This window comes from Nicotiana attenuata, unplaced genomic scaffold (assembly GCF_001879085.1).
Source record: "Nicotiana attenuata strain UT unplaced genomic scaffold, NIATTr2, whole genome shotgun sequence".
Lineage (NCBI taxonomy): Eukaryota > Viridiplantae > Streptophyta > Magnoliopsida > Solanales > Solanaceae > Nicotiana > Nicotiana attenuata.
Window position 1 is genome coordinate 24,081 of NW_017670541.1, and position 17,145 is coordinate 41,225.

Genomic DNA, 17,145 nt, shown 5'->3' on the forward strand with positions numbered 1-17,145 from the left:
CTAGTTGCTTGAATTTTTTATGTTGGCTATGTGTTGGGATGGCGTACATGCGAGGGGTTGAGCATACATGAGTACACCGGGTTTATCCATGTTTGTGGTAGTCTTTAGGCTATATTATGCCTCGTATTGAAAAGGTGTGGCTCTTTCTAACATGCTTTATATGTTTGTACGAGTACGTGACTTCGTGAATCATGCTAGAGATCATGTGTAGGATTACTTCCATATTTGAACATGATACTCATTGTTGTGTGGCGTATCCGCCTAATTTGAGTTGTAGTCGTACACTTCGCACACGTATACACTTTAGCATACTATTTTATATGTCCATGATATGTCAAATGATATCCATTGACTGCATGCATGTATTCATGCATATGCATTTTGCGTTATGGACTGGTTTGCTAGCACGTGAATAGTCTGTACAGGTTGAGTTGATTGTGGTACATGAGTTGTGCGTGCAGTTATGGCACGTGAGTTATCCGTACAGATGTGGATAAGGATCCATTCCCCTAGGATGGCGCTCATGTTTCTCCTTGATGACGTAGATGGTTATAAAAAATTAATCAGTGTTGGATTTTGTGTATCTTCTCTATATGCAAATTCCTTGGATGCATACATGATTTTTACTGCATATCTCCTCTATATGTTATCTCCATAATTGTATACTTGCCTTTTTACGCATGACTTCTCTATATGCTGCTTTAGTTAACGAAATGATATGCAATACATATCTTCTCTCTATGTAACTTGACTTGTTTATTTTTGCATATATTCTCTATATGCTGGGTTGTTAGTCTATTTTGATATTAGTGCATATCTTCTCTATTGCACTGATCTTATCTGTATTTTATGTGTAGATTCTCGTATCGTTGTTACGCATATATATATGTGTTCATGAGTTGTACAGATTCGACATGTGAGTATTATTGGTGATTCTCGCCACTACCTCTCCAAGGTTAGTCATGATACTTACTGAGTACATGGAGTCGGTTATACTCATACTACACTTTGCCCTTAATTGTGCAGATCTAGGAGTCGGGCCATTTGAGTGATGAGTGTTGGACTATTGTTGAGCTGTTGAGACCAAGGTAGAGTTGCTTCCCGATACAGTCCCTAGCATCTCGTTCTATTTTCATTACTATTGTTGTTTTAGACAATGTATTGTATTTCAGACATATATTCGCACATTAGAGCTCATGACTCAGTGTTACCAATTTTGGGGTGTTGTTGTAATATTTTGGTATAGTTATGCTTATTCGACATTTGAGCTCCTTTATTTTGTCTTTGTCATTATATTTCAAAAATTATTATTGATTGGCTTGCCTAGCAAGTGGGGTTAGGCGGCATCACGACCGATGATGGTTTTGGGTCGTGAAAAGTTGGTACCATAGCACTAGGTTATTTAGGTTTCACGAGTCATGAGCAGTCTAGTAGAGTCTTGTGGGTCAGTGCGGAGAAGCATGTACTTATCTTCAAGAGACTACATGGCTGTTAGGAAAAACTTCTCTTCTTTTATTCTTTACTGTGCATATTTGTTTATTCTGGAGTTTGAATCTTTGCTCTTCTATTCTTTTATAGATGGTGAGGACACGTTCTTCTGGTACAGCTGAGCGGTGGCCAGTACCCTAGACCAGAGCCGCAAGAGGCCAAGGTCGCGGCAGAGGCCGAGGTGGAGCACATGCCACGGTTAGAGTCCCCGCTGGAGCAGCTACTATAGGGCCACTCGTAGCACCTATTGAGGAGTAGGTTTCAGATTATGTTATGCCGATGGGACCAGCTCAAGCACCTGAGGGACCTATTGCTACACTTGGGTTTCAGGAGACTTTGGCTCTGATTTTGAGCGTGTATACGAGTTTGGCTCAGCCAAGTATGATTCCAATTGCACCAGCTACATCATAGGCTGGAAGAGGAACCCAAACTCCTGCCGCACGTACACCAGAGCAGTTGGTTCATGGTCATCAGACACAGAGGGTTCTTCCAGTGCAGTCAGTCATTGCAGTCCAGCCCGAGATTATGCTAGTTTTGACTGCTGTGGAGCAGAAGAGACTAGAGAGATTTTAGAAACTTAATCCTCCTCACTTCATTGGAGAGCATACTGAGGATTCACATGGTTTTATTGATCAGTGTCATCGGATTCAGCGTAGTTTTGGTTTGGTGGACTCAAACGGGGTTGATTTCATCACTTTTCAACTAATAGGGTCAACTTACAAATGGTGGCAGACATATGCGTTGAGTAGGCTAGTTGGTACAGTACCACTCACATGGTCTCAGTTCTCCATTTTCTTCTCAAAGAAGTTTATTCCACAGACTCGCAAAGATGAGTTGCGCAATGAGTTTGAGCACCTACGCCGGGAGGGTATGGCTGTGACTTAGTATGAGATGAGGTTCATGGACACGTCATGCTATGGAGAAGGTTGGGAGATTCATTGAGGGCCTTAATTTTGGTATCCGCTATGGAATGACTTGAGAGGTCGAGACTGTACTACTTTTCATCAAGTTGTGGAGATTGTCTAGCGCTTAGAGCGTATTCGCAGGTAGGAGAGAGATGAGTGGGATGCCAAAAGGACTCGTGGTTCAGGTGGTTTGGGGTGCTTCATTTAGAGGCCAGGGAAATAATACTTTTTGAAAATACTACGTTACATAATACTTTTCCTTGGTATGCATGTTGAGGCTAACAGTAAAGCCCGTGTACTTCTTTAGGAAAATGGTGGAATAATGTAGGCTGCAGATTTTAACTTATATTCTCTAAGATGCTAAGCATCTTAACGTAATACTTTTACGGTCTTAGGGTATTTCTTCTCGTGTATTGAATTGCATCTGTTGGATTAGTCCTTATTGTATTCCCTAACTTCAGCAATTAGCGCTAAGCAAGTAACAAGACATTTTCAATGATTAAATTTACTCCTTTATGTACCTTTTTCTCTCTATGGGTTTATACTTGCTAGTTCTGGACAGTGCCGAATCGAAATATCTAAATATCGTTCCATTCCAACGTAGGAACACCCCTAACTAACACTCAAATCAGATAGGGAGTTAAATGCCATATTTTGAAACCTCAAGGTGTCAACTGAATATAATCTAATTTCATTTCATTCTTTATACTGAATCATTTGAACAGAATCTGGAACATTTGTCTCAGAATATGGGAGTGATAAGATTCACTTGTTTCATTAACCCCATTGGAGGGAAAGCCCCAAATTCAAGTAACGGCAGCCACCCTTCAAATCCAAAGCTGCCTCCGCTCCTTTCCGTTTCAAAGTCATCTTGGGTCGTCAGAACTGAGGCAAGTTAAATCTCTATTTACCTTTTTCTGTCTTTTTATCTTTAATTTCTTTTTTCTCGTGCTGACCAAACTTTTTATCTTGGGCCGGGGGGGTGTAATACTTGTTTGTATATTTTTTTTAGTTCCAGAAATTGATAGGCTGACATACGGGAATAAATATTATAACTGTATTTAGCATTAGAATCTTAAAATTTTTTGATGCTCTAAGTTTTAAGATTCATTTTCCACTTGATGTTTGACCTGGAGTTACTCCAAATTCTATATAGTTTATCCAATACATATCCAACATGATTTTGTGCATCATGGTTTCATGCAACAAATTGCTTAAAGGAACTCAATTGGTTGAAAAATAGAAGAACAGAAAAATACAAAAAGATTCAATATTTAACCAGAAAGCATAGTGTAATTGGGAGTGAATTTAAATGGAGATACAGAATCAGAGACTGCATCTCTTTGCTGAAGTGTCATAGAAAGGATTGGAAAATTGATTGGAATGATAATCCTGGGGAAAAAAAGAGACAGTCACATGCTTATTAAAGTCAAAGAGAAGAAATTGCATCAAGGTTTCTTTTTTCTTTCTAAGTATTTTTGGTTCAGGAAGTTTCCGATGAACAAGAAAAGAATACATTAAGGGGTCGTTTGGTTGCCGGTTAGAGTTATGCAGGTATTAGTTATACATGTATTAATTATGCAGGGATTAGTTATGCAGGGATAAGTAATGCAGGGATTAGTTATGCAGGTATTAGTTATGCAGAGATTATTTTTTTGAATGTTTGGTTTGTTGTATTAGAAATTGATGTATATTATATAAATTTTAAAGTAAAATGCTTGTTTACAACTATAACCCTGACCTTCTTTTGCATTGTTTTTTCTCTCTTTCCATTTATGTAGGAAACAATTTAGTTAGGAACTTTGGGTGTTACTTTCACTTCTTCGTCATACTACTGAACTATGTGAAGTTTAGACATATTTAATTTTCACTTCTTAGTTTTGGTATTTCCATTTTCTAGTAGCTTCTCCAGTTTGCTTTTGCTAGTTTGTTCTTTAAAAATGAGAGAAGACAAGGTATATAGTTGGCAAGTGAAAGCAAGTGAAACCTATTGACGGGTTGGCAGAGAAATAAGGAAGCCTTATGTGTAAAGTGATAGGGGTAAATTTGTCATTTCAGTATTTTATCCATGTATTACTAATACATGTATTAGTTATTCCATCTTCTACCCCGCATAAAATAATACACAGATTGACTTATAACTTATACATGTATTATTTATGCATAATTGAAAAATGTCAACCAAACATGGTATTAGTTATGCAGAATTTTATACAAAATAACTATTGCCTACCAAACATGGTATAAGTTATGTTACCCCTTATACATGAATAACCTTTCTTCTAACCAGCTACCAAACGACCTCTAAGTTCTGTACCAAGTAATGCTTAGGCATCATCAACTAACCTATTTCAAGGTCTAACTACCATATTTAAGGAAAGACCAGTGTTTTTAAAAGCAAAAAGCGCAAAAAAATAATGTCCATGGAGCTTGATTGTATAGCGAGGAGAAAAGTGCATGCTTCTTTGAAGTGCAGCGCAAAAAATTTGGGAAATTAAGAAAATATCAAACATATATGAATTCAGTTCAATAAAATTGCAATTAAAATAACTAAATCCAACATCCAATGTACAATAATGCCCATAATTATCCAATTCCTCAAAGTTGATATTTAAAGAAGGGATCGATTCTTTTTGGTGGAATCACTTTGTGCAGCATCGTTTGACGTGCAAACTTCTCTAATGCACACGAGTTCACTGATGAAGCGATAACCCCTAGCTTCACATCACTTTATCAGATTAAGCGAAGTGATGACTTTTAATATCATTGAGAAAGAAGAAACCTGAAAGCTATTTCTTTTGCATCAGAAATAGATTGTTGACACCTCTTGGGTATTTCAAGCTTATTCTGAAGCTGTATTAACATTAAAAATTCTAAGAATCAGGACCGGATCTCTTTTCTGAATTGTTATAGTGAAAATTGAAAATTTTGGTATGATAACCTGGGATCGATGCTGGATAAAGAATTATATATCGTGTAGTTTTAAGCTGGTTAAATTTGAATAACATTCTAGTATCAGAAGTTTGGTCGAGCATTTTAACAGTTGTTTTGTAGTATATGATCATTTAGTTAGTTATTTAGTTCGTCTTGAAAAGATTTGGTTCTCTGTTTGGTTTGATTGACCCAAAAAGCTTAACAACACTTACCTTAAAGTCAGCAATGTCTTAAGCTTCCATAATTGGGCTTAGATCAAAATCTTTGTTGCAGTCTAATGTTCGCAAAGAAAGAAGAAAGCAGCCAGATCCTGCTTGTGTTGTCTGTAGAGGGAATGGCAGAGTGGAGTGCTACGATTGCCATGGCAGAGGTAACCCCCCCTCTCCCCCTCCCCCCTTCTCTAACACACACACACATGCAGACGAAAATGTTTGCACTAGGACATACATCTGATGCTATTTAAATCTCACAGTCAAAGCAGGTGCAAAATTTCTTGAGACATTAAAAATAAAAATGCATTAACGTTGCCTTTGAGCTACGGTTTTCTTGTCATTTAGTGCTTGAATTCTTGTTTGGGTTTGATCCAACTTGATTTAGTTTGGAGTACTAGAGATAAAGGAAAAATAAAAGTAAGAAAAGGCTTATAGTACTTCTTTTGGTTCACTTAATGTTTAGAATTTGGTAAAACAGTGGAAAAGGGTGAGGACCCTTAGACGGAAAGGATAAATTAGGAGGATAGCAATATACTGTAACTCCTTGGTAGAAAATTTGTTCTGGCGTAACCCTAGATGTCTCCACGTGGCTCTCTCTCCTTTACATTTTCTACAAAATCAACTATTTCCCCTTCGAATAGTTTCACAAAAGTATATGTGCTCCATTAATTTTTCACAAGTTTTCTTCCTATACAATTCCCTTGATACAGGGAGGACTAACTTTGTGCACCTAGAAGTGCTTCCAGGCGGAGAATGGCCAAAATGGTGAGGTATCAAGTTATTCAATTTCCTGTAATATGATATTATTACTCTGTTATTGGGGATCCTACAATCTAATCCACAGTTTCTAGGTGCAAGACTTGTGGTGGAAGTGGGCTTGGCTACTGTTCTCGTTGCCTTGGGACAGGTGAATACCGATATATAATGGGATTCCATTTCATGAGACGGGAAACTGATGAACCAGAAGGTATATAGTGATCAAGCTGACATCAAAATAGGGCAGAGTAATCCAGCAATCTGCTTCTAGAAGATCAGCGATTGGACTTTCTTGCTGCAGTTTGAACCAAATTGCGGATTAATGTTTCTCACAAGAGCAAGGTGGGCTTACACTTGGTGCAGCAGTGGAGGTTATTTAGTTGCATAACTAGAATGCTACATAATGTAATTAATTACAAAAAAGAAGTGAAATTGGTGTAGCTAACCTGCTACTAGAGTTTACTGTTATGCTGATAGTTTCTAGTGAGGAGTAGCTGCTTATGGTTCCACATGGAACTGTGTTCTTGGAACACTATCTAATGATTTTTGTGAACTGTCTGGCTGGAAATATTCTCAATATATGAAAAATCAAGTTACAAGATACCTCTTATTTTCTTTTTCTGGCTAAGAATTGTACGCCAATGCTTGTTATCTTTACACAAATAGCCTGTTGGATTTGTACTGATTATACATGGTTATACACATATTATTATATAATATATATTTGCCGGCTTTTTTAGGTTTAAACGGTTGGGTGGGAGGTTATTTAGGTTAATTCTTTTTGTTAATCCGGTACTTTTGTCCATACCACGGAACAAACTAAGATTTAAGGCTTTGACCAGAGGGAAAATTCAAAAATAGCCAGATTTACAAGTGGTCATTCAAAAATAACCACAGTTTCAAAAGTCATCAAAATTTAGCCACTTTTCATGTAAAGATAAATCTGAAGGAAAACACCGTTCAAAATCCGGAAAATACTCCGGTATATAATATACTGGAACTCCAGTATATTATACTGGAGTTTGGAGTTCCAGTATACTTTATTGGAACTCCAGTGTAGTATACTGTATTTCCAGGAAAGTATACTGGAACTTTAGTATATTATACTGGAGCCAGCAAAGTATACCGGTCCAGCATAATATGCTCGAAGTTCATACACAGGTGCACCAAACTCCACTATATTATGCTGGACCGGTCTTTGTCGCAGCAAAATAGTGGCTATTTTTCAATGACTTAGCAAACGCTGGCTATTTTTGAATGACCGGTCCGAAAACTGGCTAGCCCGTGCCATTTTGACCTGACCAGAATATTGAAGCAGAATTTTTCCAAAAGCTCAATTACAACAAACATCCTCGTCAATAAATGTAGATTTACTTTTAACATATACATTCGCAGGAAAACGATTAGTACAAGGGAAAAGCACATTCAGTGGATGAAGATTTGGTTTATTTACGAAATGGTTCAAGTTCAGGGGACATTATCAAAGCAAACAACGGAATACATTGAAAATTGATTAGTCAAATGACCAAGCTGGAGTAAGGCGCAAGTAAAAACAGAGGGAAGGTGAGGATAAAAAGTTAATACTGCACAAACTTTCTCCTACTTCATGAGATATAGATTAGATATCTAATCAAAATGTGACAGCTCTATCGTAGGAGGACTAGAGAAAATTTAATATGATTTGAGGTAAACAAGATTGGTCGGTTATCTGCAGTCCCTGAAGAAATACAAAGGAGTCCATGCTTATTTATCCTAACTTGGATGAGCTAACTAGTAATATGCTAGATGGGGGAACAACAATGTTATGAATGAGTAACTCAACTGCATTCTATACACAACAGACACACGACAGATTATATTAGATCATAATGAGCAAACTCCCTTATATATTGCACATCAATGTAGTATTGACTTCGCGAATAACTGTTTACAAATAATGTTGCACCTCACTGAATCATATTAACTTTACCTCAAATACTTCAAGAAAACAGAACCTCTATCGCATAATCATGGTCAACATGCAATATTCAATCAGCACCCTTAAATGTACACACCTCGGCAGGAATTGAACAGCGGAACAGTATAATGAATTGCACTCTTCCTGAATGAGTTCCAAAAAACTAACAATTGGCATTCATTGGAAACTAAACTACAAGGGTTTTCACCGGATGACTGCTTTTTTACATTTGAGTATGGTACTATGTTTGCTACAGGAGATGGTAGGTTGAAATAAATGTAACCCCACCTCCATATAAATTGTGGCTCACAATAATCCTTCCACATTGACCCCTTCCAGCAGTTGGCTCCGATTTGGAACAGAGATTCAGGATTATACTTTTGTGTGACAGTCAGTTGCGCCAACTGTTTTGCTTCTTTGCTTCAAAGGAGGCTCCATCGTTTAACATGTCTTGTGCATCAATTTCCATTCCAAGTTTGGAGAGGGCAAGAGCCTGCATATAGAATGCAGTAGGCCACTCGGGCAAGCAGACCTGAGCCTGCATAGCATCCCTCAATGCAAGTTCTGGCTGGCCATTCATCAAATACGAGAGGGCTCTCCTCACAAAAACAGTCCCAGAAGGAACAGGCATCATAGATACTAACTGTGGAAAAAAAAGAGTGAAACAAGTCAGCTTTGATCCAGGCAAAGTTAGGGCTCAAAATGTTACAAACCAGACGGAGAATACAATTTGATAAACATGAAAATTGACCCTGGAGTCATTAGTCAATCATGAGAAGAATTATGTCATGTGACGTCAAGAGGAGAGAAAAAAAAGCAAATATACATAACATCTAACATATTTCATGCTAAAATATGATACAACTATGCCTCAATCCCAAGTTAGTTGAAGTTGACTATATGAATCCGTGATGGTATCCATTCCTCTCCTTTATCAAAAAAATAAAAAATAATACCCATTCCTCTCCATTTGGACCCATTTCTTTCTAATACTTGATATTTTATTTTAAGAGACACATTAGGGGTTTTCTAGTACTAGAAATTTGGTACATTTTACCAAGGAATCTTAAAAGGTGTTAAGTAGATGAAGATTTTGAGATCTCTACAACATACTAGAATGTAGCAAAAATCTCCAGAACATACTACTAGAAGACTTTTGGATGTACTAAGCACCAGCTTGCCTGCAGTTGTGCAGATGCCCAATTTAAGCATGTAATAGTGAAGTACCTCACACCTCACTATTGCACTATCTTTTTTTCTTTTTTTGATGAAGTAAGATGTTTTTGTTACTGGCACCAACAACAACAGCAACAACAACAAAAGACCTAGTGTAATCCCACAAGTGGGGTCTGGGGTGGGTAGTGTACGCAGCCTTACTTCTACCTTGTGAAGGTAGAGAGGTTGTTTCCAATAGACCCTCGGCTCAGGGTAAGCATAGTCACATCACTTGTTGAAAAGAAAACAATAGTGTACAAACCATGGAAAGGAAATAGTAACACGCCATATTACCAACAACAGCTGGATAACAAGAAAACTGAAGCAAAAGAAACAACCGGTAATAATACATGTTAGGTATATGAAAATATGAGAATACTATTAATCCTATGTAAGAGAAGGATACGCTCGCGACTACCTACTAGCCTTCTACCATAATTCTCGATCTCTACTTCCTATCGAGGGTCATGCCTTTGGTAATTTGAAGATGTGTCATATCTTGCCTTATCACCTCTCCCCAATGCTTTTTAGGCCTACCTTTATCCCTTCTCGGACCCACCATGGCCAACCTTTTATACCTTCTCACTGGGGCATCTGGGCATCTCCTTTTTACATGCCCGAACCATCTCAACCTCGCTTCCCGTAACTTGTCTACCACGGGGGCCACTTCCACCTTGTTCCAAATATCATCATTCCTAATTTTATCTCTCTTAGTATGCTCATACATCCATCTCAGCATCCTCATCTCCGCTACTTGCAACTTCTGGACATGAGAGCTCTTGATTGGCCAACACTCCGCTCTATACATCATAATCGGCATAACAACCACTCTATAGAACCTACCTTTAAGTCTAGGTGGCACGTTCATATCACATAGAACACCGGAAGCGAGCCTCCATTTCATCCACCACGTGCAATATAATGAATGACATCCTTGTCAATCTCCCCATTACCTTGGATTATAGACCCAAGATACTTGAAATTGTCTCTCTTCGAAATGACTTGTATATCAAGTTGCACTTCCACGTCTGCTTCGTGAGTTACACCACTGAACTTTCACTCCAGGTACTGGCATCAAGAAGATGCAAAAACAGTACAAAAGAGGTTGATTAGCTCCATTTACACAAAAATATAGTTCTAGTCAGGGAGCTAACCAAAAACACCAAAAACCTAAGGTTGGCAATCACGCCAAAGTCAAAGAGCTAATAAAATCTAGAAAGGGAATTAACTTGTCTACAGGAGAAAGGTTGCTCCAGCTATATAGATTCCTAAGACACTTTGCTTTCAGGGAGCAATTGGGAGTTGATATGCCATCAAAGCATTTGCGATTCCTTTATGTCCAAATACACCTCGCTATTGCACTATCTTACAATATCTGATGCAGATTTTCAATTTAAGCATGTAAAAAAGGAGTAACTTGCTAAGTGTATACAAAAGTTTTGCTCCTTTTCAGCACATCATGTTTGGAAATAATTACTTGTCTATTATAAGGCATTTCCTTTCATTATTCATTTTTAGTAGAAAGCCTGAAGATCTTGTCAACCTTTTCCGTCATTAGTTACATTGAGCGCACTAGTCTCCATGATACTCAAATTTGGAACCTGGATTCCTGGAGCACTAGTATTACTCCAGTTTCATTTCTATATGGCAGTTTTTCATTAAGAGTCTAGTAAAAAAGAAAACCTTTGGAACTTGTGGTCTTAAACATGCCATGGACATTTTTATACTATAAAAGCTTGTCATTAAAAGGTAAAATGAGAAGTTTAAAGTCAAATCGTTTCCAAAATATATGGAGGTGCCTTCTTTTGTTAACAGACTAAAAAGGAAAGAGTGCCACATAAAATGGAATAGAGGGGGTATTAAATATTTTTGTTATTACTTTGATTTAGGCTTTAAACATTTTCCCCTGAATTTTTTGTTTTTGGAAACCAACAACAACTACTACACCTCAATCTCAAACTAGTACGGGTCAGCTCTATAAATGCTCACTATCCCTGTTGGTCCATTGAGACCATCTCAATCCCATATTAAATAATTTAGATTTTCTAACATTAAAAGTTCTCTATATTTTCTACTTAGCATACAAATCTCTGACAAAATTAGAAGACTCTTAGAGAATATAGGACCTAAAGTAAGCATCCCAACTAGTTGCTATCACCTATAATCTTCTTTTTCATCCATTATGCTCTATTTTTTCCAACTCTGCATGGATTCCACGATATAGGTTTTTCAAGATATCTTCATTCCATGTGATTTTAGGTCTACCTTGTTCACTTTTAATACCTTCAATTACCATGGTCTCACACCTACAAAGAGATGCATCTGGAGTTCTACTTAGAACATGTAGGATATGATCAAACCATCTCTAGCAACCTTCTCTCAAGTTTCCCACTATATGCGCTACTTACACCTTCGGCTGAGTGTAATCAATTTTAATCTTGTTTATTCTAAGTGATTAAAGAGTCCAAGTTGAAAAGGCAGGAAACATGGTAAATATTTCATCATAAAGTAAAACTACGAGCATGTTTAAACAGTAGCAGTTAAACAATCAAAATATCAAGATGTAGAGGTGATACAGTTCTCATGAAGAACATCTAATGAAAAAGTGAATTACTCATAGCCTAAAGTATCAAAATAGAATGAGAAGGCAATGATAGTTTAGCGTGAAGAGGAACAGCCTATCACTATTAACAACTTCTTACTTTATATGCAGTGCACAAGTTCGACCTCTAAAGGCAGGAAAACTCTAATCGGTTCCTATCTATCTCTTTGGAAATATCTAGCATACACATTTTGCACCAGGAAAAAATATGGACAAAAACCTTTTCACTTAAATAACTGGAAGTACACTTATTTCACTGATAAGGTTCCTCTACAGTAGTCAATGTGCAAGTAGTTCTGGTTTCAGTGAGGAATACAAGGGCAAAGCATGGTCGTGTTTCCTTTTTTCAGCCTTTCACTTGTATATGATAGATGTTAATTTTGACGGAATGAATCCATACCCAATACTTGTATCACAGTACATAGAATAGGTAACCAGAAATTACAAAATACAGAAAAGTATATCAGAATGCAGTTTGAGCTTCACAGAATACCAAATGAATCTGGAAGAAATAAAGAAACATAGATTTTCTTTAGGTTAGTCAGAATAAAAGAGAGTACCTTCGAATAACAATCAATTGCACTGTTAAAGTCCTTATCCCTGAAAGCAATATCACCAAATTTCTTGGTGTTTAACATATCTTGAACTTGCTGTGTCCACTCTTGGAATGAGAGCTTCATGAAAGATCACACAAACAAAGAACCAGAAAATCAGATCACCTGCTTCAGAGAGTTAATAATATGTGTACTTCCAATTAACGGCAGCTTGAGAACTTCTCCAAAACAAACAAGAGGATAAACTGAGGAAAGAAAAGAAAACCATGTATAAAAAAAAGCATATTCAATGTAATAAAGGATAAGCAGATCCTTTTTATTTGGATTATGTCCCTAATTATCATCTCTTGCGATCTAGTTTGTCGATTTCTGATTTCCCTTTACATCAATATGTGGTACTATGATAAAGAATTAACTCACCTCATTTTCGGCACCCTCTTCATCTTTATAACCTGTCTTAAGCAACATATCATGAACAGCAGTAAGGTCCATTCTTGCACAAGCCTTTCCAAGAGGAGAAAGCATGGTTGGAAGCACCACTGGAGCTTTTGTTAGACCCATTAAAACATATGATACAACCTAGTATATAAATGTGAATAAGTAATCTGGTCAATTCATCATAAATAGGAAAGGTTCCATCAGGATCAAAATTTTCTAATCTACCTCCCCTTGCTTCTGGAGAGGTACTACAGCATTAAGAATGAACTTGAAATCAGGCCGATCCTTAGCCTCATACTGGAGGCACTTCGAAGCAAGCTCAACCAATGCAGTAGCATCTTCATCGGCATATTGTCCTTCCAAGGATGAATCCATTAGTAACAACATATTCTTTCCCCTTATCAAATCTAATGCCTGGAAGAAGAAGAATTACATGATAGGCCACCAGTTAGAGATTTAATTACACAATCCCTATCTAAGCATAACAAACATTAACAATAAATATACTAAGGATCTTTGCCTATTGAATTTGTTCAATATGATACTTCAGTTAACCATTTAAGCTATTGAGAAGAATGAGCAGCTAGCTTATAATGATATCACTCATTATCCTTACAACTCCATGTTGATTATAAAGGAAAATTTCATATTTTTTTCATAAGCCTAAGTTATATACACTGTAACTGTATTTTTTATTTTTACATTATCAGGTCACCCAAAGGATATCTAAAGGTAAGCCTCAAAATGTGGGATTAGTAATCTTGAATAAGAAAAGGTTATCTGCTATAAGAGGTAAAGGTGGATGGTGTGAAAAATTCCTTACACTGACGGTGCATATAACTTTAACTCATTTTATATTTGGTGGTAAGCTCTAGACTGTATACACTTGATATTTCGGTCCTTAAAATTCAACAAATGGTTGTAACACTAGCTTTTAATAAGTTTTACTTTTAGTGTATACTCCACACAGCAGATTCCTGAAATTTAGGTACTTAAAATTCAGTACAGTGGCCTAAATCTTCACTTAAAAGCTTTGTCAAAGAGCCCCATATTGATAGATTGGAAAGGCATTAAATCCATTTTTGACATACGTCGTGAGATTTTGAATACGACTAACATAAACTGAAAACAAATTTAACCAACTGGTGCAGCAATCATAAAAGAGATGCGTATGCTAAAATCCATTACATGGCTTGGAGGAATATGCTTTCCACTCAAAAGGTCCAGCAGAACAGTCCCATAGCTGTATATTACACTCTCCGCAATGACCCTGCCTAAAAATAACAAGATTTGGTACTGAGCACGGTGCCAATTTTCTGAAACTTAAGGATTTCACACTTCAACTACAGTAATGAAACAGCTTAATTTCAACGTCCATAATTAAATATAAAAATTAAAACACAAAATACAGTAGCTGATTGTGCACAAGAATAGAACCAGTTATTATGTGAGCTTAAAAAGCACAGGCAGTGGGAGGTATATTCCTAGAAAACAGCAAACAAGGACTCCATGCATGTAATCATTGTCGAAGTCTACAAAGTCTCAAACTTCAAAAACCAATTATGCTATCAAATAGATCCCCAAGATTATGTATTTTCTTACTTGATTATGAAAGGACATCTTATTTTTATTTTACTTTTGGTAGGTATTCAAAAACTCTGTGTATGTCACAACATAGCTAGTTCCAGGCACAAAAAGCTCCACTCTGCAATAAAAAAATATTTAAAAAATAGTTTAACATGATGAACCCTTCAAATACTTGACAGGCACTCAAAAGACCTTGATATTAGTCTATCTCCTTCATCTATGAAGGAATTTGAGGCAGACACAATTTTTGAACTGCAGACGCAGTAGTACTACGATGGCAGCAGCCAAACATGGTTAATCCAACGTAATTATAAAAGCATCTTCATTTTTTGGGGAAGGTATCTGGAAACTTTTAATTCATTTTCATAAAGCATAGCTAGTCCAAGCCCGCAAAGCTTCACTAGGTGATCAAAATATTCAAAATTTAGTAACACATGATGAATCCTTCAAATACTTGATTGACTCTAGGTAATCAAAAGATCTTGATATTAGTCTATGTCCTTTATCTAGAAGGAATGCATGCCAAAGCGACAACTAGATTAGCTTACCCTATGTCCGTGGTGTTAATACTCATAATCTAGATGTGCTTGCCAAGTTAGGTAGATGTAGTAACCACAGCTACAAAAGGAAAGTAAATCAAGTAAAAGAAGTACTTGGCACCTTGAGTCTCCTGATTTTGTAATGATTGGCAGTTTAGAGTAACAATTAGGTGATTGCATTATCATTACAGTACAACTGCAAGGAAATGTCGGAATCCTACTTCTAACTTACAAATGGCGCCTACTTCACGCATGTAACTAACACTCTGTTTGTATCATTGTTCCCCATCGTTTTATAATGTATTGTATTGTATTGTATCGTATTGTACCATAGCGTTTTATGAATACAATGTTTGGATAGATTTTATTGTTTGTTATTGTTAAATAATATTTTGTTGTTTGGTTTGACTGTATCGTACTGTACTGTAACTGATAAGTTTACTAAAATACCCTCAATTGTTTAAATATTAAATTTATCAAAAATTATGTATAAAAATAATTTAAAAAAACAAAACTGAAGAAGGCAAAACACCTTAAGAAAGCATAACAAAGGAGCGAGACATAAGAAGCCAAAATAAACGAGCACAGCTAATTAGAATTGAGTTAAAAGCAAATTAGGAGAGAGAAAAAACAGAAGGCGGCAAAACACATTTAACATTGGTCAGGAGAATAACAAAATAGGTTATAGGTTGGAGATTTGGAGTTAAAATAGAAAAAAAAAAAAGATAAAGGGTAAAATAGAATTGTGGAGTAATAAGTTAGGGCATAATTGGAAAGAAAAATAGGAAACAATCCCACCACACCAAATCGGTTGTTTCAAAAAATGGGACTTTTCATTATTCCGGAACAATGGATTTATCAATACAATACAACCAATTTTAATGAAACAATCAAAACATTGTTTTAGGATAACAATACAATACGATACAATGAGGAACAACCATCCAAACAAGCTGTAATGGAAGGTGGTCTGCGAGGAAAAGTCACTCACCTGTACGCATAAACTCAGGAGGTGTATAGGCCAGATTAGTGCTATAACTCTTTCCATCTCTACTGTTTTTCATAAGGCCAAAGCTAGATAATCGAGGGTCACCATCCTGCAATATGAATTAAATTAAGCAAATTCAAGCAAAAGCCGCTCAAAATCACAAGATATAGTGAAACTTGCAGAACTGCAAGAGCTAGGTGACAAAATATGTTTAGATAAGTGTATGTATGTGGAAGAGAGAGATAGGAAACGAGTGATATGTTAGAGAAATTGGTCTTGCAAATAAAGCAATTGGCAAAATCACTAGGCACAAGAATATGTTAAATAACATATCTAAGTTCCCTATGGATCAATTATCAGTTAATTATTACGACACACTACCACACTCGGCATAGTTTTTCAGTATGAAGTTCTCAAGCAACCAAAAGATGATGAATTTAGAAAGATATCCTCCAGTTTCATCAATTTAATTTCCCAACTTCTATGCCAAATTCATGGTCATAATTTGATTTATTGAAGAAATGATTTCACTTTAAGCTTTAAGAATAACCAATGACAAGTCATAGTTACTATAACTCCTATTCATATAGCACTCTTTCATATTTGTCGGCATTCTGCTTACAATATTTTTACAACTTTTACAACTATGAAGAATTCAAATTCATCCAACTATTTAAAGTTTTTTCTTTGATGTGATTTTTTCCCTATCAAGCTACTTCTTCAACCATCACTGTATTATATTCTTCCACTACCAAATTTATAATCAGATTAAATTTGGAATCCTTGTCAAAATAAACACCCCATATAAAACAAGAACAAGGGAATATTTGTTTCTAAAGTCGATATCGTTATAATATTCTAATGATCAACTAAAAATAAGGTTATGTGACTTATATATGCGACAAAAATAAATATGGTTTGATTAGCTTACGGTAGAACAAGCTAATTAGTACTTCCCCTTCACCTCCCC

General features: G+C 36.4%; 2 protein-coding genes across 2 annotated transcripts in view; one reads left to right on the forward strand and one right to left on the reverse strand.

The window, feature by feature from the left end:
- Positions 1–3,118: 3,118 nt before the first annotated feature.
- LOC109240734 lies at positions 3,119–6,898 on the forward strand. Its single transcript, XM_019407402.1, has 4 exons — positions 3,119–3,283; positions 5,601–5,697; positions 6,250–6,304; positions 6,391–6,898. The coding sequence occupies exons 1-4, from the start codon at positions 3,143–3,145 to the stop codon at positions 6,512–6,514; spliced, it is 417 nt and encodes a 138-aa protein (XP_019262947.1). The 5' UTR covers positions 3,119–3,142; the 3' UTR covers positions 6,515–6,898.
- Positions 6,899–8,161: 1,263 nt separating this feature from the next.
- The window catches only part of LOC109240735 (probable serine/threonine-protein kinase At4g35230), an 11,778-nt gene continuing 2,794 nt past the window's right edge, over positions 8,162–17,145 (reverse strand). Inside the window, exons 5-10 of the mRNA XM_019407403.1 lie at positions 16,179–16,284; positions 14,250–14,335; positions 13,287–13,475; positions 13,044–13,202; positions 12,630–12,743; positions 8,162–8,895 (exon numbers count right to left, since the gene is read on the reverse strand). Coding sequence (XP_019262948.1) covers positions 8,644–8,895; positions 12,630–12,743; positions 13,044–13,202; positions 13,287–13,475; positions 14,250–14,335; positions 16,179–16,284 — 906 coding nt within the window. The 3' untranslated portion in view covers positions 8,162–8,643. The remainder of the gene's footprint in view (positions 8,896–12,629; positions 12,744–13,043; positions 13,203–13,286; positions 13,476–14,249; positions 14,336–16,178; positions 16,285–17,145) is intronic.

What these genes read in the sequence shown, in the direction of transcription:
- LOC109240734 (XM_019407402.1), top strand. Translation starts at nt 3,143, where the DNA reads ATGGGAGTGATAAGATTCACTTGTTTCATTAACCCCATTGGAGGGAAA. An exon ending in CTTGGGTCGTCAGAACTGAG is followed by an intron (nt 3,284 to 5,600) that starts GCAAGTTAAATC and finishes TCTTTGTTGCAG; the next exon opens with TCTAATGTTCGCAAAGAAAG. An exon ending in GGCGGAGAATGGCCAAAATG is followed by an intron (nt 6,305 to 6,390) that starts GTGAGGTATCAA and finishes CACAGTTTCTAG; the next exon opens with GTGCAAGACTTGTGGTGGAA.